Raw genomic sequence first — 26135 nt, forward strand, 5'->3', positions numbered from 1 at the left:
AATTTAGTGACAGCGGTGAGATCCGTTAAAATTTTTGGTGGAAATTATTGATTTCATTTACTCAATCTCGGACGAATTTCTCTTCCACGGGTTTTTGGCACGGTTTTCCTGTGGGCTACGGACGAATGTCGGGGAAGAGTGATTGAAGTAGCCGTGCAAGCTATCCACGAAATCACATGGTACAATCCGGAAGCAGATGATCCGAATCCTGGATTCAGTGAAGCCGAATCCTGAGGGTCAAGATCTTGCGGAGCCGAAAATCTGAAGTCTACAGAGTCGAGAATCTGAAGTCTGCGGAGCCGAGAGTCTGGAGTCTAACTGAGCGAAAATCTGAGGTCCAAGCGGAATCAAGTTGCAACATTCTAAAAATTTGGAAGAACAAAATCTTAAGTCACAAAATTAAATATAAATATTTGTCTTTAAACTGTCGCGTAAATTGTTACATAAGACCGAAATTTTCAGAAGACTTGAGAAGTGAAAATTAAATTCATGTATGATTCAGGACTTTAGTGTCAAGGATGTGGAAAACCAAAATCAAACCATAGAGTCGAGTCCAAGTCCAGATATCGGAAATGGATCTATAGATTCAAATTAAATAGGATCAGTAGAAAGTCTAGTTGTAACGCCGCGATTAACTAAACATAACTCTATGCAAGCTACTAATATGTGGGAGTCTAATATGCCCAGTTTAAATAAGGACACAACCTGTTATAATATTTCTGACGTTAAGAATCCTAATTGTGAAAATTCAAATTAGAAATCATCAGAAAAAATTTCTTACCTTCCTTTAAAATTAGCTGCTGAATTAGTACCAAGTTTTGACGGAAATTCAAACTCTCTATTCAAGTTTATTAAATTATCTCAAGTAGCAAATTCACGAGTAAAACCAGCAGATCGTACTAATTTGTTAGTCATAATACGAAATAAAATTGTAGGAAATGCGGATCAAATAATAGCAGCCAGACGTGAACCGACTAATTTAAGCGAACTAATTAGTTTTTTAAAGAGAGTTTTTGAACAATCTTTCAATATAGACCTAATTATTGATGGAGTAAAAGGATTACGACAGGATGTAAATGAAGCAATAGAGCTTTATGGTGTCAGTCATTTATTAAATCAAAGAATAGAAGTTGTAAAAGAAAAATTCGATTCTGAACAAATAATAGGAACCATGGCCTTATTAAATCGAATAGCAGTAAGAGAATCTATTCATGGGCTTCGAAATCAAGTCTTACAACTTTTCTTAGTAAAAGAACTAATTAAAGATCTTGAAACGGCGATAAATCTAGCATGTCAGTTAGAATTAACGGATAGAAGAACACAAAATTCTTAAAGTAAATACGGATGAACGGAAAGGTTTTGAATGTGGGAAATCGGGTCTTTTACGTCGCGAGTGCCCTTTAGGTAAAAATGAAAGAAATTATAGTGAAAAGATCACAAATTATGACGGAGTTAGATGTAGATTCTGTAAAAAAATAGGCCATAAAGAATCATATTGTTATAAAAAATGATATCAAAAAGATCGCTTTGTTCAAAATAGCAATACCAGCTTTGAAGAGAGACAAAATTTAAACTCGAAAGAAGCTTCGCAGGGGGGCACTCTGCGGAGCGATCCATTAATCCCGAGAGCCAAATAAAACAAATTTGCTTAAAATTAAATATAAAAGAAGTTGGCCATTTACCAGTTGTTTAATTGAAACATGATTGTTTCAATGATAAAGCGATTAATTTCTTAATTGACACAGGTTCACAATTAAATGTAATTAAGAAAGAAAATGTAATTTCCAGTGTGATTATAAATACAAATATAATTTATGATTTTTCTGGTATAGATTCAGGAGTTGTTCGTACCTGCGGTGAAATAATAATTAATATTTATAAAATTGATGTGAAATTTCAAATTGTTGATGATGATTTTCCAATCAGAGAAGCTAGAATTTTAGGCATATTATTTTTGGAAAAACATGAAGCTATATTGATGTTTAAAGACAAGAAGGCAAATCGCCTTCAATTTGGGAATAGGGACTTTACACTCCGTTCATCTGTAACTTTATCACCTCGTACAAGAACCTTGATAACTGTTAGAGTCGCTTAAAATAAGTGATCTAACGGAGGTCCGGATAAGGTGAGAATGAGGGTATAAGAAAGAAACGGGTACACAAATTCAATTTTAAGTCGGCCCTTAAAAGGACTTAGTAACGACCTTCATTAGAGTTTGGTGTGTCTATGGGGGACTGGGGCCTGTTCCGGTCCTCGGCGGCTCCTGTGGTCGGCGGTGGATCGGAGGGCCCTTGGTGTGGTAGCGACGCCGGCTCAAACTCTTCAGCGACGTTGGCGTCTGAAAAAGAGAAATAGCGGCGGAACCGCGGCGGTAAGCGAGAGTGTAAATCAAGCTGTACCGAAGATTCCCGACCCCAGGCTTCGATTACGAGCCTATGTGGAGGGGATAGCAATACCTTGCCTGTAACACGAAGGTAATGCAGTGGACTGTATTATAGACTCTTCTTCTGGTGCGAAGAAGAAGTCGATGAGCGAGTGGCTGGAGAGGAGGGGGGACCTCTTCTCTTCACCTTGCACCTTATAGAAAGGCTCGTTTCGTACGAATCCCGATAACTTGGGGATTCGCGAGCGGGGGAACACGCTATAACTAGCGATTGCTAGTCCTGGAGGCTGAGGACGGCCAGAGGCTCCGCGACTCCGTTCACCTCACCATGTGCTTCTATTCGTCACACGGGGGTTGCTGCTAAACGGGGTGGCAGAGCGCGAGTAACGCAGAGGTGATGGGTACGTACGTTATCTCTCTCCGTTGTAACCCGTCTCTCAGAGATCCAACAGGCAGCGGCCTTTGTTGCTCCTAGACGAAGACGAAACTCAGAGAATCAGGGCAGGGCCCGATTCCAAGAGCGCAAATCTCGCTAAGTTGTCCCCTTGGACGAACTAGGTGCTCTGTCGTACGTATTATACGTATGAATCGAGCAGAGCAGATTCCTGGTTGCAGGAGACAATGTTTCAACTGTTGAAAGCTAGTGAGATTTCAAGTGTCTGGCAACCAAACTACCTGAAATCTGAAGACTGGCTAGCTGAGATACGCTTGACGAACGGTCGCACTGACTGTTGCAAGCTTGGTTGTCGTAAGACGACTGGGGCGAGAGCCGCGCGTGTCTCCGCGAAGCGGAAGACGTGCTAAATTTTACCACTACGCGGCGCTCACCAATTATCTTTTGTTTCTTTCTATTGTAATACGATGTACTCTCTCTCTCCTTCAGGCTCCGATGTTCCCACTCGACATCGGGCCTGGAGTTCAAAACCGTTGCTCGACAATGCTTACTTTGTTTGAACTTCAATTTTAACGATAAAACGAGTCATACGACAACTGACCGTGTTTTGCTGCTAGGACAGCAAATATACAACGGAATCTCCGATTCCGTTGTATACTAGATCCGAGTATACCAATAGATCACGAATCTCGCGGACGAGCCAAATGCCCGTTATATAACCGCTTTTTAAACAATAACTATTCCAATAAAAGGTTCACGAACTAAGACAGGTTATATAAGAAGGTTTAGTTCAAACACAGAAGTTTGTGTAGGTGAAGTAATTGCTACTCAACAAAACGGTTTTGCCAAAATTTTTGCTATAAACACTACACCTGACAATGTTACACTTACTATACCACCGGTCGAATTAGAGGAATTTAATGAAAAGTTACCCTCATCGCGGTCAGCTCGTACAGAAGATCCTGATGTAGAACGTTCACAAGCAGATACTTCTAGAATTATCCAATTATGTAGAATTCTTGACTGCAGGAGCTTAATGAAGATGAGAAAGTTAGTATTCTGGAAGTATTGATTACAGACAGTTGAATGAAAAGACAATTAGTGACGCTTATCCTTTGCCGAATATAACGGATATTTTAGATCAACTTGGAGCAGCCAAATACTTCAGTATATTAGGTTTAGCATCAGGCTTTCACCAAATTTCTATAGATTCAGAATCAAAAGCTAAAACTGCATTTTCAACACTTAATAGCCACTATGAGTTTAATAGGATGCCTTTTAGACTTAAAAATGCTCCTGTGACTTTTCAGAGGTGTATGCACTTAGTGTTATCGGGATTACAAGGAGTAGAGTTATTTATTTATATGGACGATATAGTGTTATATGCTGATTCCTTGAAAGAACATAGTCGTAAGTTAAAAATTTGTTGGCCAGATTACAAACTCTTCAGCCTGAAAAATGTAAATTTCTTAAAAAAGAAGTAATATACCTTGGACATGTAATTTCTTCGAAAGGAGTTAGACCTGATCTTCAAAAAACCAGTGCTGTAAGGAACTTTCCTGTTTCTGGAAACAAGAAACATATTAAGCAATTTTTAGGTCTCGTTGGTTATTATAGGCGTTTTATTCCTAATATGGCAAAAATTTCTAAACCGCTTACACAATTGTTAAAAAAAGATGTTCCCTTCGTTTGGAGTACAGAAATTATATATACAGAATCATTACTTTAGTATCCAGATTTCGAACAAACGTTCTTGGTTACAACTGGCGCTTCTGATTATGCTTTAGGAGCAGTGTTAAGTCAGGGAACGGTTGGACAAGACCTTCCTATAGCTTATGCGTCGAGGACTCTGAATGACTCTGAAATAAAATATGCAACTATAGAGAAAGAATTGTTAGCTATTCTTTTCGCTGTGGAACATTTCAGACCTTATTTGTATGGTCATCATTTTACGTTAATAACAGATTATCGATCGCTAGTTTGATTACACAGTGTGAAAGATCCAACGTCTAAACTTATGAGATGGAGAATAAAATTGAACGAATATGATTATAACGTTATGTACAAACCTGGAAAACAAAATTCCAACGCTGACGCTTTGTCTCGAAATCCAGCAATCCTTACTGATGCCAGTCCGGCTTCTATTGCATTAATTGAAAGTTTTGGAATAAAAAATTTAAAATCTTCCGTGGAGAGTCTGTCGATGGAAATTGTAGGTGCCGACAATTCCCTGGCTACTGCTTTTACGGAAGTTGTTGACAGGGATAGATTTTCAGAACATGAAACTGAAAAATTCATTGCAATCGTACCATGTTACTAGGTATGTCCAGGTTATGGCTATCAATGTAACCTTCATTGCTTTTTATAGTATTTTAGAAAAGAACGATGTTGACAGAATAAATCATTTTCTTAAGTGGGATGAAATAACAATAACAATATTACTGAAACAACCTATGATTTCAGTTATGTAGCAAATATTAGACATCGCTCATATGCGAAAAAAGTGGCTGAATTGGAGAAAACTCCGAAGAATACATTTACCAAAATATACCTTATATTAGACTACTTTATGATTACAATTTGTAATTCATGTTTTCCGTGTCGTCTGACTTTACTCGCATATGAGCAATATTTAATTTTTTACTGTATTAATAAACGATTTTGAAATTTCTTATTTTTTATATTAGCACATAAATTGACAAATTTAGTTCGATACAAAAATGAGAAATGTATCAAAGGAAAACCTTTTATAAATGATGAACGTAGCATGTTTATATTATTGCGACAAAAGTATTTGTCTGTTAACGCAGCCGGATTTTGGCATGATTATGGCTAGGCGCCCACGAGCGCACAAAATACGTGCGCAGCTACGCGCGTCAATTTCGACAGACGTAGGGCCTTCGCTGGCCGCCCACGAGGGTTAGGCGATGCGCGTAGAAGTCGAGCGTTGCGACCGGTGCCACGTGCGTTTTTGAAATACATTGGAGTATATGGGAGTCCGCACACGAGGTACGTGTGTTAGTTTCTACGGACGTTGCAGAATCTTGACGCTTGCGTTGAATTTTCCTCGATGCATTTATGCCAGAATACGCGCATTCGCATATGGCAGGGCGACCCACGTTTTGCATTTGCCACGCGAGAATTTTTATAGAAGACAAGTCACATTCGTTTGTCCACGATTTGTCTACATTTGTCCAATAAAAGGTTCCGTTTGTCCATCCCAAAGTTATGGAGAAAAAAGTTATGCAGAAATCAAGAACTTGAGACGTAAGCACCTCCATAAACGTTATTCATTTTTTTTTTTTTTTTTTTTTTCAAATGGAATATGATTGTCCGTGATTTATCGACATTGATCCACTGAAAATTCTCGTTTGTCTGTCCCCTCAAAAAAGTGATGACTAAATTATAAAATTTGGCATTAACAGTCATTAACATTTTTCGTTAATATTTAAGTATGATGCAATTATCCGTAACTGACCTGCATTAATTGGTTTCGCTTTTTCGTTTTTCCTTTCTACAGAAAAATGTTATAAAAATATTTAGAAAATCCGACTTTAGATTTTGGAGACTGTTGATGGGTGTTAATGTTAAACTCTGAATTTCGAATTTGAAAATTTCTGTTGAACAAATGTAAAAAATTCATGGACAATCATATTTCATTTGGAAAATAATGAAAAACGTTCAAGGGGTACTAACATCTCATGTTTCTGATTCCTCCGTAATTTTTTTTTTTTTTGTGGGTGGACAAACAATAATTTTGGGTGGACAAATGTTGATGAATCATGAACAAACGAATATGATTTGTTTCTTATGAAAATTCTCACGTGGAGGTGCCAATTTTACAGACGCCGTAGCAATAACTAAAAAATTTGCAAAGTCACCTTTTGACATAGCCGCCTAATGAAGCGTGCGTTAAAATTGACGTCGTCCGTTGCGACAGATGTTAATTTTTATGATCGTACCTGCACACCTACCCGCCGTTTGGGACTGCAGCGTAAGTTGGTGAAAAAAGTGCGAAAAGAATGGATTTCAGCGACAGCTTTTTGTATTTGCAAGAAAAGCGAGAAAAACGATTGTTAGACCCGGGCTACACTCGATAAATCGTGAGCGGCAGCAACATGGGCATTATTTCACCCCTTTGCCAAAATTGCGTGCAGACCCCGAGAAGTGGTTCAATTATTTCTGCATGTCAATGAAATCATTTGACGAACTCCTGACTTGCATAGAGGAAGATATTAGACTGGAAGACACAAATATGAGGAAATCCTAAATGAGTCAAACCCATTCGCCCGCTCTCCCCTAATTTCATATACACTACACGATACTACTCCGTTGAAAACAAGCCGATTTACATGAAATTTGGTACTATTTTAAATGGGAGATGATTAGCTCTACTTTCATAACAATACAATGCGTATTAAGAGATATTGAAAATTTTATTGATGCCATAAACCACGCCGTTGAGCGGCTGCACCTAACCCTTGGCTCGAATGCTTGAACACAAGGATCACGGGAGGTCCGCCTCGGGTCGGCGACGAGTTTCAACGCGCGTATCTAGCATACATGCGCCGAGAAAAAGCTAACGCGTGTTACAACTTACCTCGTGTGCGGACCTCCATATGCTACAATATACTGCTACTGACGCGCATAGCTACGCACGTAGTTTGTGCGCTCGTGGGCGCACAGCTTATGTCGTCCCATAGTACTTACCGCCAGAGAATGACACAGGATATTGAGAGTAGTTATTTTAAATGTCGCCAGATGGCACAGACTGCCGAATTCCGCGGTGACGGTAAACTCTTCTATGTGCGTAAGTATCGGTGCGACCAGAATGCAGTGAGCTGGCTGTACGATCACCGACTAGGTAATAATAGACCTAACATCCTATGTATTTTTCTGTCCCTGATTTTTGGGGTGCTAGCACCCCATTATCATTTTAGTGTCACCGCCAATATTACCGGCGAAGTCTCAAAGTAGATTGTAACGCTACGAATTTTCGGAATTACAATTAAAATAGAGTAGGCAGGTTATATTAAGCCCGCAAGTTTTGAATGTTTATGTAAGAGTAATAGTTAATAACTATATTGCGAATTTCATTCATTTCTGCCAAAATATAGAAAATATGAAGAATATAAATCAAGTTGCAATATTTAGAAAATAAGACATACTACTTACATAAATAATAACTATACTCTACGTATCAGCCATTGAGATATTAAAGTTTAACATTTTGTAATGTATTAAGCTATTAAACAGTACAATTTTCTAACGATTTGAACTATTAAACTATAAAAACTTCTTAATGTATATATATTAATGTATATAACTAAAAAAAATCATGGTACTAAGAAACAATATTTGTTATATGTTGTAATAGTTGTATAATAACTTACTTTAACTTGCAATCTTTGTAAAGTTTCAAAGTATAAAGTAGTAAAGTTTCAAAGTTTCAAAGTATTTCAAAGTAAATAGTAATAATAAATAAACATAATAATTATAGTATATAAACAAGCTAAATGAGAGCACCTACATACTTGTCCTGTTTATTATTACACAATGTAATTTAACAATGGAAAGAATTTTTCCCAGTCATTCTTTTTACGAGATTTCAAGGTCACTGATATTTTTGAAACGAGATTCTATATTTTTTTCTATATTCTTCTGGAGGATATCTATAAGAATATATTTAACTTTCTTAATACTCGTAACGTTTCAATTATTATTTCGCAAGATGACTTGCTATAAATAACGCTCTGATCTTTTAAATGGAACTGGAAAAAATCCGTTAAATTATTGTTTATAATAATAAACAATTTTAAAATTTAGATATGGTTCTCTGATTCAATTTGTTTGGATAAATTTGTAAGAAATTGTATTGAAATTTATTTGTCAGAAAAATACGAAGAATAAGAAATCTGTTCCTTAGACAATGGTTGGGGTAAGTGCTGTGGGGTTCATCACAGTCCTGTTACCGAAAGGCATAGCCTTCCCCACTCCGTGGTCAGATCCTTTAGGAACAATATTCCCATTCTTTAGCAATACGGTGTCGGACCGCTTGCCTTCCTTAAACACTCGCTCTTCTTTGAAACAGTCACACAACACCCAATAACTGGAAGGCCAAACGTAGCCATCAGCCATCAGGCGCCAACGGGACTGTTTAATCTCATGCACCTTCAATCAGCCACAGGCAGACTAAGACCCTATTACCCTATCATAAATCCCTCAAAGACACATTCTCGTTCGGCTAACCGTCCCAAACTCTCTCTCAAAATACCTTAACGCTAGCATATTTAATTATTTAAGTTGGAATTTGTTTTTCATGGTCTTCTTAATTAGTTAGTTTATTATTTTTATGTAAAAGAACATATTATATTTTCATATATATGTTTATATTTATATATCATGAAGAGACAAAAGTAACGACATGACTATATGTATAACTATGCAAAATAACATTTTTTTACAATGTTTTAATTCGTAACACATAGTATGTGAGCTAAAGCGTGGGTGGGCAAAGCTCCTTTTCTATATTGAATGAACTGTCAAATTCGACTCTATTCTGAGAAGTCACACGTATGTAAGCACACACACTATTCGATATTTCACCACAGGTTGAAATAGTTCTCCACGTAAACGTTATTCGTGAGTAGAGGTCGCCTAATTCAGTCTACAAACTATGCATCGGTAAGGCAGTTTGACCTGAGACACAAAACCCCATTGAATGTTAGGTCTATCATTATCTGGTCGGTGGTACGATCAAAGATGTACTGCGACGTGATAGCCTAGTGTGAGCCATGTCCACAGCCGACGATCCGGCCAACTCCTTCCACACACTCCTCACACCGTGAATTTTTATGGGGCGCCAGCAAAGATGAAACGGCGAGTGTCTTCCACAAGTGTTTATTGTACAAAAGACTGGATCGTGCAAACGGCACGGTAACGGAAAAATACACAGGTAGTCGGTCATAGTAACAAACACGCGTTCTAACAATCTCGGCACGCGCTGACTCACCCGTTACAAAAGTCGTGTCAGCGTAGTGACACCGGAATAAGCGATACATTAGACAAAATATACAATACCGCGAGATCCGAGACGCCTTGGAGGAAACCCGAACCGCACCTAGCATCAACGGCACTCCGTGCCCGGTAACACTGTCCAACACGATTTTTGATCTGTAATATCCAGTGGATGATCCTTGTAGAGTTCCCCATCCTAAATACGAATCCGAAAGTGGAATTGCTCTATCACCCTCAGTTTTCGAAAAACACGCATTTTTGTGAAATAGCACAATTTTGGGTAAAAATGAGATATTACATAAAATCTAGGAATGCTAGAAAGTTCGGACTGGTCTTAAAAACTAGAAGAGAGTTTCCTAAACAGACTAGTGTAGGTAGATTTAATTTTCCTTATTTCAAGTGATTGTAAATAGCCATCAAAGTTCAAAAAAAAGCCATCGCGCGCACTTTCTTCGCTGTATTTTCGTAATTTTACAGAAAATTCGGCGTCTAGTACGAATTTACTACACAGCATCAGATTCTATGGACATTTCCGAAGAGAAAACTGTCCATTAAACGTGTCGAAACAGAATTAGATTCGAACAAATCGAGAAAATATCAATCGGTAACGCGTGCACGATGCTTCGCCGCCACGCGGCCATCGCTCGTCTGCCTCGTCTCGGCAGTGCCGTAGCTACGCGGAATCCGAACCGATAGTATCGTCCAATTGGGCCCCCATTTTTTGTATGTATGATCTTTCAATTCTTTCCCATATCTTTGCATACGAATCACTGAATTGGAAAGCACCTTTCCCATCACTGAATTTGTTGTTAATTTTAAAAAATTCAATATCCAATGCACTTATTAAACGGGATTTGAAAGCAATGTAAAGTCTATTGAATCGTCAGTTATATAGTTGTTCATTTAATCGTCTTTTTTTAATAAATCCATTGTTGGACACTTATGAAATGCAGTTTCAAATAGAAAAGTAATACAGTAGACTTTTTATTTTATTCAAATTAACTCTGGTTTTAGATGAACTAATGACATTAAAGTGAAACTTATTTTTGATGAACTAATACTAAATAAGAGATCGAAGTTTGAACGGGGTTCTTCTGTAGTTTCATCGGTAGTATATCGAATATTCAAAATCCTAAATAACAAAAATCATGGAAAATCTAGTTCACTTAATCGAGGTTCTGAGATTTCGTGAAGACGGAGAAGAAGCAGTTCTTGCCACGCGCACCCTTATGAAATCTAAACATCGCTCGATGTTTCTCTCAATCGTTTGATACAATCAGAGGAAAAATAAACATCTCTTAAAATGCTATGGTTCGCTTTTCGTTGTTTTAAGTAGAGCTCAGTCTTGCTTCAGAAACTGTTTCAGTCGGTAGTGCTAAGCAGTATACAAAACTCGTTGCATCACATAACCGTGTGCTGTGAATTATATAGAATTTTGTAGTGAACTTGAATTTTTTTACTGTATTGACATATGTATTAGTGTTAAGTGTGTGTTTATGTTATAGTTATATATAGTTTTGTGTGTGCTTCAATATTCCTTCTATTCTATAGACATATATTACATTAGTGTTAAGTGTCTGTATATATTGTACTATTGTATTTTGTGTCGTGTACCATAATGTCGCGTAACTGCGTGAATCAGCCAGACTCTTTTTGTTACGTTTGCGGGGAAGTGGTTTTGAAATCACAGCGTCGAAGTATAACTCCACCAATACAGTTTGCTTATGAACAATATTTTGGGTGCAAACTTGGGGATCAAGAACAGTATTGGGCTCCTCATGTGTGTTGCCAGCGTTGTGCTTTGACCCTCTTAGCTTGGTTGAGAGGAAATCGGAAAGTGATGCCATTTGCAGTTCCGATGGTATGGAGAGAACCAAGTAACCATACCACAGACTGTTATTTTTGTTTGTGCAAAATCTCCGGCTGCAACAGAAAGGGAAAGAAAAGCATCGAGTACCCAAATGTACCCTCCGCAATTCGCCCTATTTCACATTCAAACGAACTACCGGTACCAATACCACCGTTGTACAGGAAAGGAATTGCCTCTCTTCTCTTTATTTGTCCACACACAGGGCTTATTGCTGATCGATTGATTCTTTCATACTGATCCGCACAGTTTATATCTCCTTAGCGCCATTGTTTCGCAGGTAACCGGAGAGCCAGAGCGGTCGACCCGTCGTGACCCAAACTTGTCATTAAACATAAATATTTTCTGTTAACCCCATTAGCGATTCTCGTGACTCTTTCTGTAGCCTGGCGGCCCCGGATTGACCATTTTTGATTTCACCGTGCACGCTTTTTAACCTTCACACTCAGAGAGATGGCCTCCCTCTTGAGGTTTATGGCGGCCTAAGGTCGACGTTTTCACGTCTACCTTTGCACGCTCGGCTTGAACCACGACTAAACGCTGCTGCGTAGTCGAGTGTTTTTGTCAGCGAGAATTCGCGCATTTTTTAGGGTAAACCCGCGCGTTTGAAGCCAATGCATCCGCAGATGCATACATGTCGGGACATCAATTTTCACTCCCCCCCCCCCCCCCCCCCCCCCCGCGCGCTATGGCTCTCTTTTTGGGACCTTCCTAGCCGCGTATACTCTCATCCTCATACAATTTCACCCTTAATCTTACACATTCGTCAGATTTAATCATCTTACAATGTTTTGATCACGTCAACGCACCCACATTGGACGCGGAAGCATTCACTCCATTCAGAGCTTCTCGGATAATTTGGAAACGGTGTTCCTTGGCGAGTCTCTTTTAGTCCACTTTGATCTAAACATAATCCGTACCACGATGCGAGTGAGTCAATCACACTCCACACACTCTTACCTGTCCGCAACAAAAATAACGCACTTATACCTATTCACAACAACCGTCAAATGTACCGAGTACATACCAAGACATTACACTTGAAAAAATCGAATGTGATGAAAACCAAAATTATGATACGGAAATTCCCTCGACATCGAAACAGCCGCATCTTATTTCCCAAACCGACCTTAATGATCTTGTACAAGATTTACAGTTATCAAAAGATCAAGCTGAATTATTAGGATCTCGATTGCAAGAGTGGAATTTACTACAACGTGAAACAAAAATTACATATTTCAGAACACGACAATACAAATTACAACAATATTTTTGCATGTTTCAAGACCTCTGTGTGTGCATAGATGTGGACGCATTAATGAAAGCTTTGGGTTTTGAACATAATCCGATGGAATGGCGACTATTTGTGGATTCGTCAAAACTTAGTTTGAAAGCTGTGTTGTTACACATCGGGAATGTATATCCATCTATACCAGTTGCGTACACGACACAAATGAAGGAGTGTTATGATTCTCTAAAAATCATTTTAGAGAAGCTACAATACCAAAAACATAATTGGAATGTTTGCGGTGACCTAAAGGTAATCGCAATATTACTTGGGCTCCAAGCAGGATACACGAAATATTGTTGCTTCCTTTGCGAATGGGATAGCAGAGCAAGGAATCAACATTACATAAAAAAAGAATGGACACCACGCCAACACTTAATCCCCGGACACAAAAATATTAAATACAAAAACCTCATTGATCCTCAAAAAGTGTATTTGCCACCATTACATATACAGCTTGGCATCATGAAAAACTTTGTAAAGGCAATGGATAAATCCGGATCGGGATTTGCATATTTAAAGACAAAATTTCCATCGATGTCTGAAGCCAAAATAAAAGAAGGTATATTTGTCGGCCCCCAAATTAAAGAATTGATGGCAGATAGCCACTTTCCAAAACAATTAAACAACTTAGAAAAAAAGTATGGCTGTGTTTTATAAAAACCACTCAGAATTTCCTGGGAAAGCATAAGTCCAAAAATTATGTTTCCATAGTAAATGAACTACTCAACGCATGTAAAGACCTTGGCTGCAACATGTCCCTCAAAATTCACTTTTTACGTTCACATCTGGACTTTTTCCCCCCAAACCTCGGTGATGTCAGCGATGAACATGGTGAACGTTTTCATCAAGATATATCCAGAATAGAGAAAAGATATCAAGGAAAAGACATATCTGCAATGCTGGCAGACTACTGTTGGACCCTTATAAAGGAAAACAAGGACACACAACATAAACGACAGTCAGCAAGAAAGCACTTTTAAGTTTGTTAGTATGGACGATGAATCAGGTAATTCCTTATTTTACATATTTACTTTCTACCGTAGAAAAATCTTGAAATTTATGCACGAATGCAACAGCCTTTAACAGTTCCATTTTAACAAAAAATTCGTATTCGGGTAATAAATATTGAAATTGTTTATAACTAAGAATAAGTATGATGATGGGAAAGGTGCTTTCCAATTCAGTGATTCGTATGCAAAGATATGTGAAAGAATTGAAAGATCATACATACAAAAAATGGGGGCCCAATTGGACGATACTATCGATTCGGATTCCGCGTAGCTACGGCACTGCCGAGACGAAGCATCGTGCACTCGTTACCGATTGATATTTTCTCGATTTGTTCGAATCTAATTCTGTTTCGACACGTTTAATGGACGGTTTTCTCTTCGGAAATGTCCATAGAATCTGATGCTGTGTAGTAAATTCGTATTAGACGCCGAATTTTCTGTAAAATTACGAAAATACAGCGAAGAAAGTGCGCGCGATGACTTTTTTTTGAACTTTGATGGCTATTTACAATCACTTGAAATAAGGAAAATTAAATCTACCTACACTAGTCTGTTTAGGAAACTCTCTTCTAGTTTTTAAGACCAGTCCGAACTTTCTAGCATTCCTAGATTTTATGTAATATCTCATTTTTACCCAAAATTGTGCTATTTCACAAAAATGCGTGTTTTTCGAAAACTGAGGGTGATAGAGCAATTCCACTTTCGGATTCGTATTTAGGATGGGGAATTCTACAAGGATCACCTACTGGATATTACAGATCCGAAAAAAAGTTTGAATTTGTTGGACAGTGTAATTAGATCAAGGAAATCTATACAGCTTACCCTAATTTCGCTAGTCGCTGGCGTCGTCAGTCAAGTATTAACAACGAGTGATGACGCTCGGCACGCACGCATACGACCCCCCTGATTCGTGGCACGTCCCTCCACAACACGAGCGCGACAGTCCCTCGCCGTACTCACCATGGTTCAAGCGCGTATGCGAGGAGCGGGGCCCCGCGCGCAGACCGCTCCTCTCCGGTGACGATCCGTATTCAATCGCATTGCGAAGACTTGCCCAGGACTTCCTGTGGCTCCTGCCGCCTGAGAAACGTACTGCGGGCTCGCCTCGATCCTCGCCTTCCTTTTGAGCCATTGTAGAAGGGCAGCATCGCGCAACCATCCCTCAACTCGCTGTGGGCAGATTTTCCTTCGATTCTCTGGCCCTCTACGGAGGCGGCAAGTCCCTTAACTTCGAGGGTGAAGGGCCCCTGTACCATCCGGTGTAGATACGGCGCCTGAATCTGGAAACTGCACGGCCAGGAGACAGGGACGGCCTTAGGGTCCCTCAGTTTTTCTCTACGGCCCTGAAACACCGTGCGCGCTCGGCACCGGAGGCACCTGAAATTAGCGGCGATTCCAAATTCACGATATTTTCCTCCAGGAAGCGTGTCTCGGCATACGTTCCGCAAGGTGGCCATACGGTCCTTGTTTTCACTAACTTCGCGTAATTCGCCAAAACGGGGACGGCGCTGTGCGCAACATCACAGCAGCAACTAATATGTCAAATTTTCGATTACGACCAAATATTACAACTAATAGATACCTATTTTTTCAAATTTATTACATTAAAATATTTAACCATTTGCACTCGGAGGTTTTTATTTTCCATACATTTTGTCCGCTTAAAAGGGACAACCGAGTGCAAAGGATCAAAAACGTAACGAAATTCGTGTGATGGTTTAAACGGACATCAGATGGTCACTACGTGTGTACCGTAATAAAATGCAGACAGGACTCTGACATTGCAGTAACTAAAGAATGAGAATACAATTGATGTATTTTCCCTCATCGACGAGTTTGTCTGTGCGAGACATCCGTTAACAAAATGTTTAACGTTGAAAAACTTTCCCTAATTCGTATTTTTATGATGAAAACTTCCATATTTCCGCTATTCGAATGCAAAGAAATGTCTGTAGAAGTGATGACGACACTACCCTAAGCAGCTACATGTGCGAGACACTCGTTACCGTCTCCTACACAAATCGGATATGCCTTTGCTTTTCCCAATGAATCTGTCTGTAACTTTTTCAACCTGAAGAAGAAACTACCACTTCCACGAAAAAATTCTGACTGATAAAGACTCTCCCTCGGTCATACCAACTGAAAAATCGAATTTGAGTATTTTGACGAAGTGCCACCCTTAAGAAGTCACATCTACAACGATGCAAGGGCAGGAGGAAAGAGACTTCGGAAAAAATCGTCAGTATCGATCATGATTTCCGACGCCGGGGGGTACACAACGTTTCCTTTCTTTCTGCCGTGGAGTGCCGAGGCAACGCGGAAGCGTCGGAACTCATGTACCGCGAAAAGTATCCGAACCAACCGTCACATTTCAGGGCAACGTTGTTTTGAAACGCAGGAACAATCTCATTCCAAAATAATCCACAACCATAGGGTTTTTAATTCGGTACGTTCCGCGGTTGTCAGTGGTTAGGAGGTCAAGTACTCCTTGAATGAAATGATCAGTATCAGTATTGATGACCCTGAAGTGTTATAAACGTAAGGTGTATTTCTGTGGCGCCGTAAATCTGTGAGCGGCAGGTCCTACGTTACCACTGCTTTATCCGTTAACGACCGGGATTTGCAACGTAACCGAGTGGAGCAAGTGTTCAAGCAGCAGGCGAATTCTTCTTCGAATGGGAAAGTTCTAACGGTAACAATTGCATGTCTACTTATTCTCTTATCTAGATTTTCTTCGCCATTTTTTAGTTTAGTGCGCCATAGTTAAAGAAATAACAATCGCTAGTTACGTAGCTTTTACGGGTTACAGTTTGCAACAAATGGCATTTACGGGTTAGTTTTACATGTCTTAGGAAACAAACATTTTGACACGATTTCCAACGTTTTAATGCGCATAATAATAGTGTAGAATCCGTAGAAACTACGGAAACATTGCTTTTTATTCTTTTACTGCGGTGTATGAAATTGAAAAGGGTGAAAAATATTGAGAACAACAGTATTAGTGATATTTATCTGCTGAATTAGTATGATTATTATTCCGGTATTGCCACAGTACAAAATCGACAGTTTTCAATTTTTTCTCTTGTTTTTTATTTTTTACAAATTGGATAATTAATTTAAAAATCTGAAAAAATTCTGTAATTTGTGTCGCAATAGTTAACGTGTCTCTGATTTTTTTCATATTGTTTCATCCAATACTTTAAGAGAAATTGTGCAATAACGTAGAGATCTTAAATTACTTGTACAAAGCTCGAGTACGGCGAGAGCAAACGCTACGCGTAGGTTGTGCACAGTCAGTAGTCGGCTGAGTGCTCACTGTCCGCGCTCTCTGACTGATCGAAGTTTTTCGTTAATAACTCGTTAACAAAGCTTCAGAGGACATTTTTGCAAAGAAAAAAATTGGTTATAATCACCTCAGGAATCACCCCTTAACGACTCCCACACTTTGTTTGGGACACCCTGTATCTTTCGATACCAGTGCAGAAGCGTGCCTCTCGTTATTCTACTGCTGCACGGATTAGCTACTAATTGCGAAGAGGGACTGGGTTTTTCCAGGCAAAAACGATTCGTAATCGGCATGTACAATAGATGTTAGTTCGGAATAGTACTGATGATTATGCGCACTAAAAATCGTTCCTGCCCCAGGAGAGGTTCGACATTGTGACATGCACCGGTGATACGTCATATAAAGAGCAACGCATAGAATGTTAAGAAAAAGATTCAATACTTTAAGCGCTCATAGTATTTACAGAGAGGAATAAGAAATGTTTAATCAGCAAAGGTCCTCAAGTTTACCCTTTCGACGAAAAATCGACTTTTACTATATACGATAAATCATGAGTTTCTCCACGACACATTGAACGTAAATAGAATAATTAATTCAGAAGTACGTTTGATGTTGTTAAAACAAAATTACTAAACTAGTCTAATGTCGCAATGCACTAGGCGAAAAGAAAGAAACAGGTTTCGAGAGGAGAGCGGCTACTTCACAAATTGAAAATAGTGGGAGTTTGTGTGGCGTGCGGTAAAAGAGTGAGAAATCTAAGACTTGGATCTGTTTAACGTTAACAATCTATTCAAAACTTATTAATTAACTAATTGAACATTAAGAAAAAACAAACGGTATAATTGATATAATTAAACTAAACTTGAGCATAGTACTGCGTGACGTAACTAAACATCGAGTATCGATATAATTTTTTTAAGCGATTCTTAACCCAAACGCTTATTGAACGGTTCATTCTACGGAATGGTCAAATGAATTAATATATAAGAGTAATTAATTAACACTGCTAACTTATAATAATAATTGTATAATAAGTACTAAGGTTATAATTATATGCGCGAGTGTGTACAATGTGTGAATAGCGCGACGTGTTCTACCGGTGTCGGTAATATAGGAAGCGCAAGATTTGGAAAGGTTATGTCGAACATCGATCATGATCTGACAGAGTCAGAGTCGTTGCCGTACTTATGAAGATAACGCAGGAATCATTTCCGGATCTCTCCAGAACAAGAAAGATTATCAATTACACACGTTAAGTATCTTTAAGCTACTTCTAGTTTGTATGGAGTTCTGTCACTATAACCGCCGGAACCTTGTCTCGAACGGAACGGTCTCTAATAACCACTGGGAGTGTATCAGCTGCCTCCGAGATAGTGACAGCGTTGTTCTTGATGTCAAAATCTGTTCTCTTTGAGATATGCGGACGGAGCACCTGTTTCTATACCCGAAAATTGGAGCACGTGCATGCGCAGTAAGTTGGGTCTTAGTATCCTATTGTAATATTTACAATAATAGCTTAAATTAACGGTGAATATAAAATATTAGAAAAAGGTATGAAAATGCGCTTGTGTATCTTAAAATACTACAATAAGTGTAATGACAAAAATATATAAAACTAATAGCTGAAGGTAATTAACACTTCGATCAATAAGTCCTAGGTCTAACCAACAGATGACACCTCTAATTACTTATCTGTGGAGCCTACCTCATAAAAGAATAAGCGGAAACAGGAAGCGAACGTCATCAAAAATTCAATTTACGCGCGTTATGTTTATTTGTTTGTTAATTCAACTGTTTAATTTGTTTATAGTAACGAGAAAAGAGAATTGGTTTTGAGATTGTGAGGAACAGTCGTGTATTTTGTGAGAAATTTAATATATACATTTATTTCATAAATATTGTAGTTTTTAATATAAAAGAATCGCTACAATATTTAATTGGTGACCGACGACGTGATCGGATACAAATAGATAATTAAATAATTTTTACAAATTTAACAAGAAAATGCCTCTTGATCGTTGTCCATTACGGCAGCCGGAATTTTCACCATCTAACTCGAGAACGGAAGATCCAATACAGGATCAAGCTCAAAATGATCCGGGAACTCAAGAAAGCGGTCAGCAACAAAATTCCGGTGCAATCAACGCAACCAGTTCCGTCAGACTTCCCCCGTTTTGGAAAGAAAGTCCAGGACTTTGGTTCGCTCAAGTCGAGGCAGCGTTAAGCATTGCACGCATTTCCAGTGATGACTCGAAGTACAGGTACGTGGTCGTACATTTAGACCAGAGCATCCTTCCAATGGTGTCAGACATCCTTATCGATCCACCTCAACAGAATAAATACCAAACGATAAAAAGTAGAATCATTAACGCTTTCGAAGAGACCAATGAATCCAAATTACGAAAATTAATGCATGGTTTAGAAATTTCTGAGGAAAAACCCTCTAATTTCCTACAAAAATTAAGAAATTTATCAAACGGCCAATGTAACGATTCAATACTACGTTCGTTATTCTTAGAAAGATTACCAGACAATATTCGAAGTATATTAGCCATCAGTGAAGTTTCTGACTTGCAGAAACTAGCCTTACAAGCGGATAAGATATATGAAATGTCAAAATCACATATCTCGGCAATTTCTTCTTCGACAAATACGGGCACACCTTCGTTATCCGATGTCCGTTACAAAGAGCTCAAAACAATGATAGAAGCATTAGCGGAAAATATTTACACACGTCGTTCAAAACAGAAACAAAATCGATTTAGACACAGAGCTAGATCTAATTCCCGAAATAGTAAATACTGTTTTTATCACCAAAATTTCGCCGAGAAAGCAAGGAAATGCACCCCACCTTGTTCTTGGAGACAAGCTCCAAATCAGGCAGCATCGACGCATACGGAAAACTAGTAAAGTCATCGGTATCAGAGGCAGTTCCGGATGACTATTCAAAGAATCGCCTCATTATTGTAGATAGGAAAACGAAAACACGTTTTCTAGTTGATACCGGAGCTGATATTTCTGTAATTCCAGTAAAGGGTTTTAAAGGAACGCGTAAACAAGACGACTTAAAATTATATGCCGCAAATGGTACAGTCATAAATACTTTCGGTCATAAACTTCTATCCATCGATTTCGGTCTACACCGAGAATTCACATGGGAATTCATAATCGCAGATACTTCCAAGGCTATTTTAGGAGCTGATTTCCTAAAACATTATAATCTTCTTGTTGATTTGAAACGGAAAAGGTTACTGGATGGGATCACATTTTTAAGTTCCCCAGCTTACACCACATCCAAATCTTACGTTACCTTATCGACAGTTAACGAAGCCGGAAAATTTTCATCTCTCCTGAAAGAATTTATTGACATTACGAAACCTTTAGGAAAACGTGGATGTAAACATCATGTTACACATCACATTCTTACTACTGGACCTCCAATTTATGAACCAGCTCGCAGACTCACACCAGAGAAGTTACAAATCGCGAAGAAGGAATTTGAAAAGATGATGAAAGAAGGCATCTGCGTTCCCTCTTCCAGTTCTTGGGCGAGTCCACTGCACATGGTTAAGAAGAAGACGGGAGATTGGCGTACATGTGGTGACTATAGAAGGTTAAACAAAGCTACCATCCCGGACAAATACCCCATACCTCATCTCCACGATTTCACACACCGACTACACGACTGTAAAATTTTTACAACGTTAGATCTTACACGCGCATATTATCAGATCCCAATTGCCACAGAAGATCAACCAAAAACTGCAGTCATCACACCTTTTGGCCTTTTCGAATTCAAAGTCATGACTTTTGGTCTCTGTAATGCCGCACAATCATTCCAAAGATTCATGGACACAGTTCTACGTGGACTGGATTTTTGCTACTGTTATATTGACGACATCCTCATCGCTTCGAAAGACCTTGTCGAACACAAAATTCATCTAAGAAAAGTTTTTCAAAGGCTTAAAGATTTTGGTATAAGCATAAATATTGCAAAATGCGTTTTCGGCGAATCGAAAGTCACTTACCTCGGATATACAGTATCTGAACAGGGACTTAAACCTCTTCCTGACAAAGTTGAAGCCATTAAAACTTTCCCCACTCCGAAGAATATTTCTGAACTCCGTCGTTTTCTCGGAATGATCAACTTTTACAGGAGATTCATCAAGAATGCTGCGACTGCTCAAGCTCCACTCAACGCTCTGCTGGGTAATGCTAAAAGAAAGGACAAAAGATTAATTTCCTGGACGCCTGAGTTACTCCAAGCCTTTAACTATTGCAAAAATCAGTTAGCCGACGCTACTTTATTGGCTCATCCTATTGCTGATGTTCCTTTAGAAATTCGTACAGATGCATCGGATATCGCCATTGGTGCCGTTCTTCAACAATTCCATGAAGGTAATTGGCTTCCTTTAGCATTTTTCTCTAAAAAATTAAATGACACTCAGAAAAATTATAGCACCTATGACAGAGAATTACTAGCTATTTACAGCAGCATTAAATTTTTTAAACATCAAATAGAAGGTCGACAATTGACGATACGCACTGACCACAGACCTTTAACTTTTGCTTTTTCTCAAAAGTCTTCAAAAGCTTCTCCACGGCAAGTAAGACAACTCGATTACATATGCCAATTTTCCACGAACATTCTTCATATTGCCGGTCAATCTAATATTATTGCTGATACTCTTTCGCGAGTAGAATCAATAAATATGCCTACTGTTGTTACTATTGATGAATTACTAAAGGAACAACAGAAGGATCAGGAGTTACAAAATATCTTACAAGCAACAAACTCTTCACTGAAGCTTTGCGGTCTACGCGTAGATAATTCGGATTCTCTATTGTATTGTGACACATCCGGAGAAGACATTAGACCTTACGTACCCATCTCTTTACGGAAACAGATTTATACACAAGTACATAATCTTTCACATCCTAGTGGAAGAGTTACATTAAAATTAATCTCACAAAGATTTGTTTGGCCACTTATGAGGAAAAACATAAAAGATTGGACACGTTCCTGTCTTCCATGTCAAAGAAGTAAAATTCATAGACATGTGAAAAACGTACCAACACAATTTCCAGTTCCAAACTCTCGTTTCGAACATATTCACATGGATATTGTTGGACCTCTTCCTATTTCCCATGGTTTTAAATATTGTTTAACTATCATCGATAGATTTACTCGATGGCCAGAAGCTATTCCAATCATTGACATTTCTGCTGACACTGTAGCTACTGCATTTTTTAATAATTGGATATGCAGATTTGGTTCTCCAGCCACAATTTCTACAGATCGAGGAAGTCAATTTGAATCACAACTTTTCCAAAGCTTGTGTAAACTTATTGGAGCAAATAGAATTCGGACTACGGCTTACCATCCTGCTGCCAATGGTTTAATTGAACGCTGGCACAGATCTCTTAAAAACGCCATAATTTGTCATGCAAATACTAAATGGACGGACGTTCTTCCAACCGTTTTATTAGGTTTACGGACCTGCATCAAAGAGGATTTAAGGATTTCAACAGCAGAACTTGTTTATGGAAAATCATTAAGAATTCCTGGTGATTTCTTCTACGATTCTGATTTCCATCCTCCATCTGAAATATTCATAAACAAATTCAAGGAATATATGCAAGAAGTCCGACCTGTTCCTACCTCACATCATTCTAAAAGAAAACCTTTCAGATTTAACGGATTAAATACCTGTTCTCACGTATTTGTACGAGTTGATGCTACAAGAGGATCTTTAGACGCACCTTATGAAGGACCTTTTGAAGTTATAAATAGGAATTCAGATTTAGTTTATACCGTTAAATGTAATGATAATTTAGTTACAGTTTCCACTGAAAGGCTTAAACCGGCTTATTTTGAAGAAATTCCCACAGAAGTCGTTGAAATACCTACAGCAGAAAATGATCATCAACCTTCATCCTCGCGGTATGCAACGAAAACATACCCTGGGAAGAAGAAACTCTCATTTGCGTAGGTTACTAGGAGGGGAGTACTGTGGAGCCTACCTCATAAAAGAATAAGCGGAAACAGGAAGCGAACGTCATCAAAAATTCAATTTACGCGCGTTATGTTTATTTGTTTGTTAATTCAACTGTTTAATTTGTTTATAGTAACGAGAAAAGAGAATTGGTTTTGAGATTGTGAGGAACAGTCGTGTATTTTGTGAGAAATTTAATATATACATTTATTTCATAAATATTGTAGTTTTTAATATAAAAGAATCGCTACATATCCATACCATCTTTAGTTAGTTCCAACCTTCAAACGATACGTGTCAAGATTTCATGACATTCCGACCATTTGTTGTCAAACTAGAGTGGTTTAAATGACGCTACTTTTGTAATTTTCCAAACAATGGATAAAACTGAGTTTCGTGTGTTGATAAAACATTGCTTTTTAATGGGGAAAAATACCGTTCAAGCTCAGCAATGGCTTGAAAAATATTATCCAGGCTCTGCTCCGTCGAAAACAATCATTTGTCGGTGGTATGCTGATTTTAAGCATGGTCGTACAGACACAAATGATGCTGAACGCTCTGGTCGTACAAATGAGGCTGGTACTCCAGAAAACATTAAAACAACCCTCAAAATCGTGGTGGACAATCGCAAAGTGAAGTTGTGTGAGATAGTTGACATCCTGAAGTTATGATTTGGTAGTGTTTATTTTGCATCATAACTATTTTGCATCAGCATTTGGGTATGAAGAAGCTTTCTTCCAAATGGGTGCCGCGTTTCCTCACAATGGAGCAAAAACAACAACGCATCGATGGTTCAGAACGCTGTTTGGCACTGTTTACAAGAAACAAAAAGGAGTTTTTGCGTCGATGTGTGATAATGGATGAAACGTCGATCCACCACTATACGCCGGAATCAAAATGGTAGTCAGCTGAGTGGAGAACAGCATCAATAACGTATATTACATAGAGTTATTGGAGCGTTTAAAAGCAGAAATTGCAAAAAAACGACTGCATATGAAGAAGAAAAAAGTGCTCATTCACCAAGACAATGCACCGTATCACTAGTCGTTGGTTACGATGGCTAAAGTGCACGAATTGGATTTCGAATTGCTTCCGCAACCACCGTATTCTTCAGATTTGGCCCCTAGTGACTATTGACTGTTCGCAGACCTCAAAAATATGCTTCAGGGAAAGAGATTTGCTTCCAACGAAGAAGTAATTGCCGAAACTAACACCTATTTAGAGGCCAAAGATAAATCGTTCTACAAGGCTGGCAGACAAAAATAAGAAACGCGTTGGAATGAATGTATCGCACTTGAAGGAGACTATGTTAATGAATAAAGAAGAATATTGCCAAAAACATGTTGTTTTAGTAGTTAGTTCCGGGACTTATTGATCGATGTGTTATAATGACCTAATAATTTTGAATCTAATGAAGAAGGTTATATACTGGTGGAGTAATTAATGTAGAAAAGAGGTGCATTAGGCAAAAACAAGACATATACGGGGTGTCTCAAACTAAGTGTGGGAGCCGGAAATGGGAGATTCCTGGGGTGATTCTAAACAACATTTTCCTTTGCAAAAATGTCCTCCGAAGCATTGTTAACAAGTTATTAACGAAAAACCCCGACCAATCAGAGAGCACGAATAGCGAGCGCTCGGCCGACCAGCGACAGGTCACAAGCTACCCGGAGCGTCTGCTACTCACCGTGCTCGAGGCTTGTACAAGAAACTCAAAATGTTTACGTCAATGCTCAATTTCGCCTAAACTATTGCATGAAAAATTATGAAAAAAATTAGGAACACGCCAACTATCGCGATACATATTGTGGAATTTTTTCAGATTTTTAAATTATTAGCCAAGTTGTAGAAAAAAATAGACAATGTTAGTGTTGATTTCTCATAAACTATTGGACAAAAAATTAGGAACATCTTAGCTATCGCGACAAATGTTGTGGAATTTTCTTAGATTTTTAAATTAATTGACAAAATTGTAAAACATAAAAAACGAGAGACAAGAAGGATATTGACCAATTATGTTAAAACTATTGGTGGAAAAACTATAACAAAAAATGCTGCAACATGTTAGCTACCGCGACAAATATTTTGGAATTTTTTCAGATTTTTAAAATAATTAACAAAGTTGTAAAACATAAAAAACGAGGAAGAAGAGTTTCAAAATGCCGATTTAGTAAAGTAATGCTATAGTAAAAAAAAAATAAAAAGCAATGTTTTCGTAGATCCTACGAATTGTACGTTATTTTACTGTGTATCAAAACAATGAAAACTCACTGTAAAACTCACCCATTCGAAGAAGAATTCACTTGCTGCTTGAACACTTGCTCCATTAGGTCGTTGTGCCGATCCCGATCATTGGGGTATGATGCCCAGGTAGCGCTGATCGCAGGTATCCAAGACCAAAAGAAGACACTTTGCATTTATAACATTTCGCGGCCACTAACACTGATCACTTCACTAAACAAGCACTTGACCTTTTAATGACCGACAATCGACTATTTTGAAACGTTCTGCGGCATTTCGTAAATAAAACCAAGATGTTACACAGTTCGGCGACGAAATGACGATCGATACTGGCGATTTTTTCCGAAGGCTCTTTCCTCGTGCTTTCGCATCCCTCCAGCGCGACTTCTCGGGGTGTAGCTTCGTCGAAATACTCGAATTTGATTTGTTAGTTGACACCAACGAGGTTGGATCTTCCTGGGTTACTTTTTTTAGTGGAGGTGGTAGTCTCTTCTTCGGGTCGAAAAAGTCGCAAGCAAATTCATGGGGAAAAACGAAGGGCATAACGAGTGTCTCGCAGATGTGGCCGTTTATGATCACAGGTATTGTCCTGCAAGTTCGAAGGAGCCATCGGTACCCGAGACTGAAGACCGCAAGGGTCGCGTCACGTT

The 26135-nt window shown here is 38.6% G+C and overlaps 2 protein-coding genes across 22 annotated transcripts; one reads left to right on the plus strand and one right to left on the minus strand.

The window, feature by feature from the left end:
• Window positions 1-3923: 3923 nt before the first annotated feature.
• LOC143179589 (uncharacterized) lies at window positions 3924-25737 on the minus strand. Of its 21 annotated transcripts, none has more exons than XM_076378895.1 (14): window positions 22959-23552; window positions 22630-22852; window positions 22322-22540; window positions 21277-21463; window positions 21026-21168; window positions 20900-20933; window positions 20676-20805; window positions 20559-20598; window positions 20352-20454; window positions 20100-20266; window positions 14923-15339; window positions 4847-5062; window positions 4437-4636; window positions 3924-4342 (listed from the first exon to the last, which is right to left on the minus strand). In XM_076378895.1, exons 11-13 carry the CDS (start codon window positions 15119-15121, stop codon window positions 4611-4613), a joined length of 441 nt encoding a protein of 146 aa, XP_076235010.1. In that variant the 5' UTR covers window positions 15122-15339; window positions 20100-20266; window positions 20352-20454; window positions 20559-20598; window positions 20676-20805; window positions 20900-20933; window positions 21026-21168; window positions 21277-21463; window positions 22322-22540; window positions 22630-22852; window positions 22959-23552; the 3' UTR covers window positions 3924-4342; window positions 4437-4610. The 21 variants fall into 21 exon arrangements, with proteins under 21 accessions (XP_076235010.1, XP_076234999.1, XP_076235002.1 ...); XM_076378884.1 differs by adding an exon at window positions 22034-22186 and having other exon boundaries at window positions 20676-20933; XM_076378887.1 differs by lacking the exon at window positions 22959-23552 and adding an exon at window positions 25528-25737 and having other exon boundaries at window positions 20676-20933; window positions 22630-22748.
• Window positions 23622-24148, plus strand: LOC143179684 (histone-lysine N-methyltransferase SETMAR-like). Its single transcript, XM_076378997.1, has 2 exons — window positions 23622-23876; window positions 23924-24148. Exons 1-2 carry the CDS (start codon window positions 23622-23624, stop codon window positions 24146-24148), a joined length of 480 nt encoding a protein of 159 aa, XP_076235112.1.
• Window positions 25738-26135: the final 398 nt, after the last annotated feature.

Source organism: Calliopsis andreniformis, chromosome 5 (assembly GCF_051401765.1).
Source record: "Calliopsis andreniformis isolate RMS-2024a chromosome 5, iyCalAndr_principal, whole genome shotgun sequence".
NCBI lineage: Eukaryota > Metazoa > Arthropoda > Insecta > Hymenoptera > Andrenidae > Calliopsis > Calliopsis andreniformis.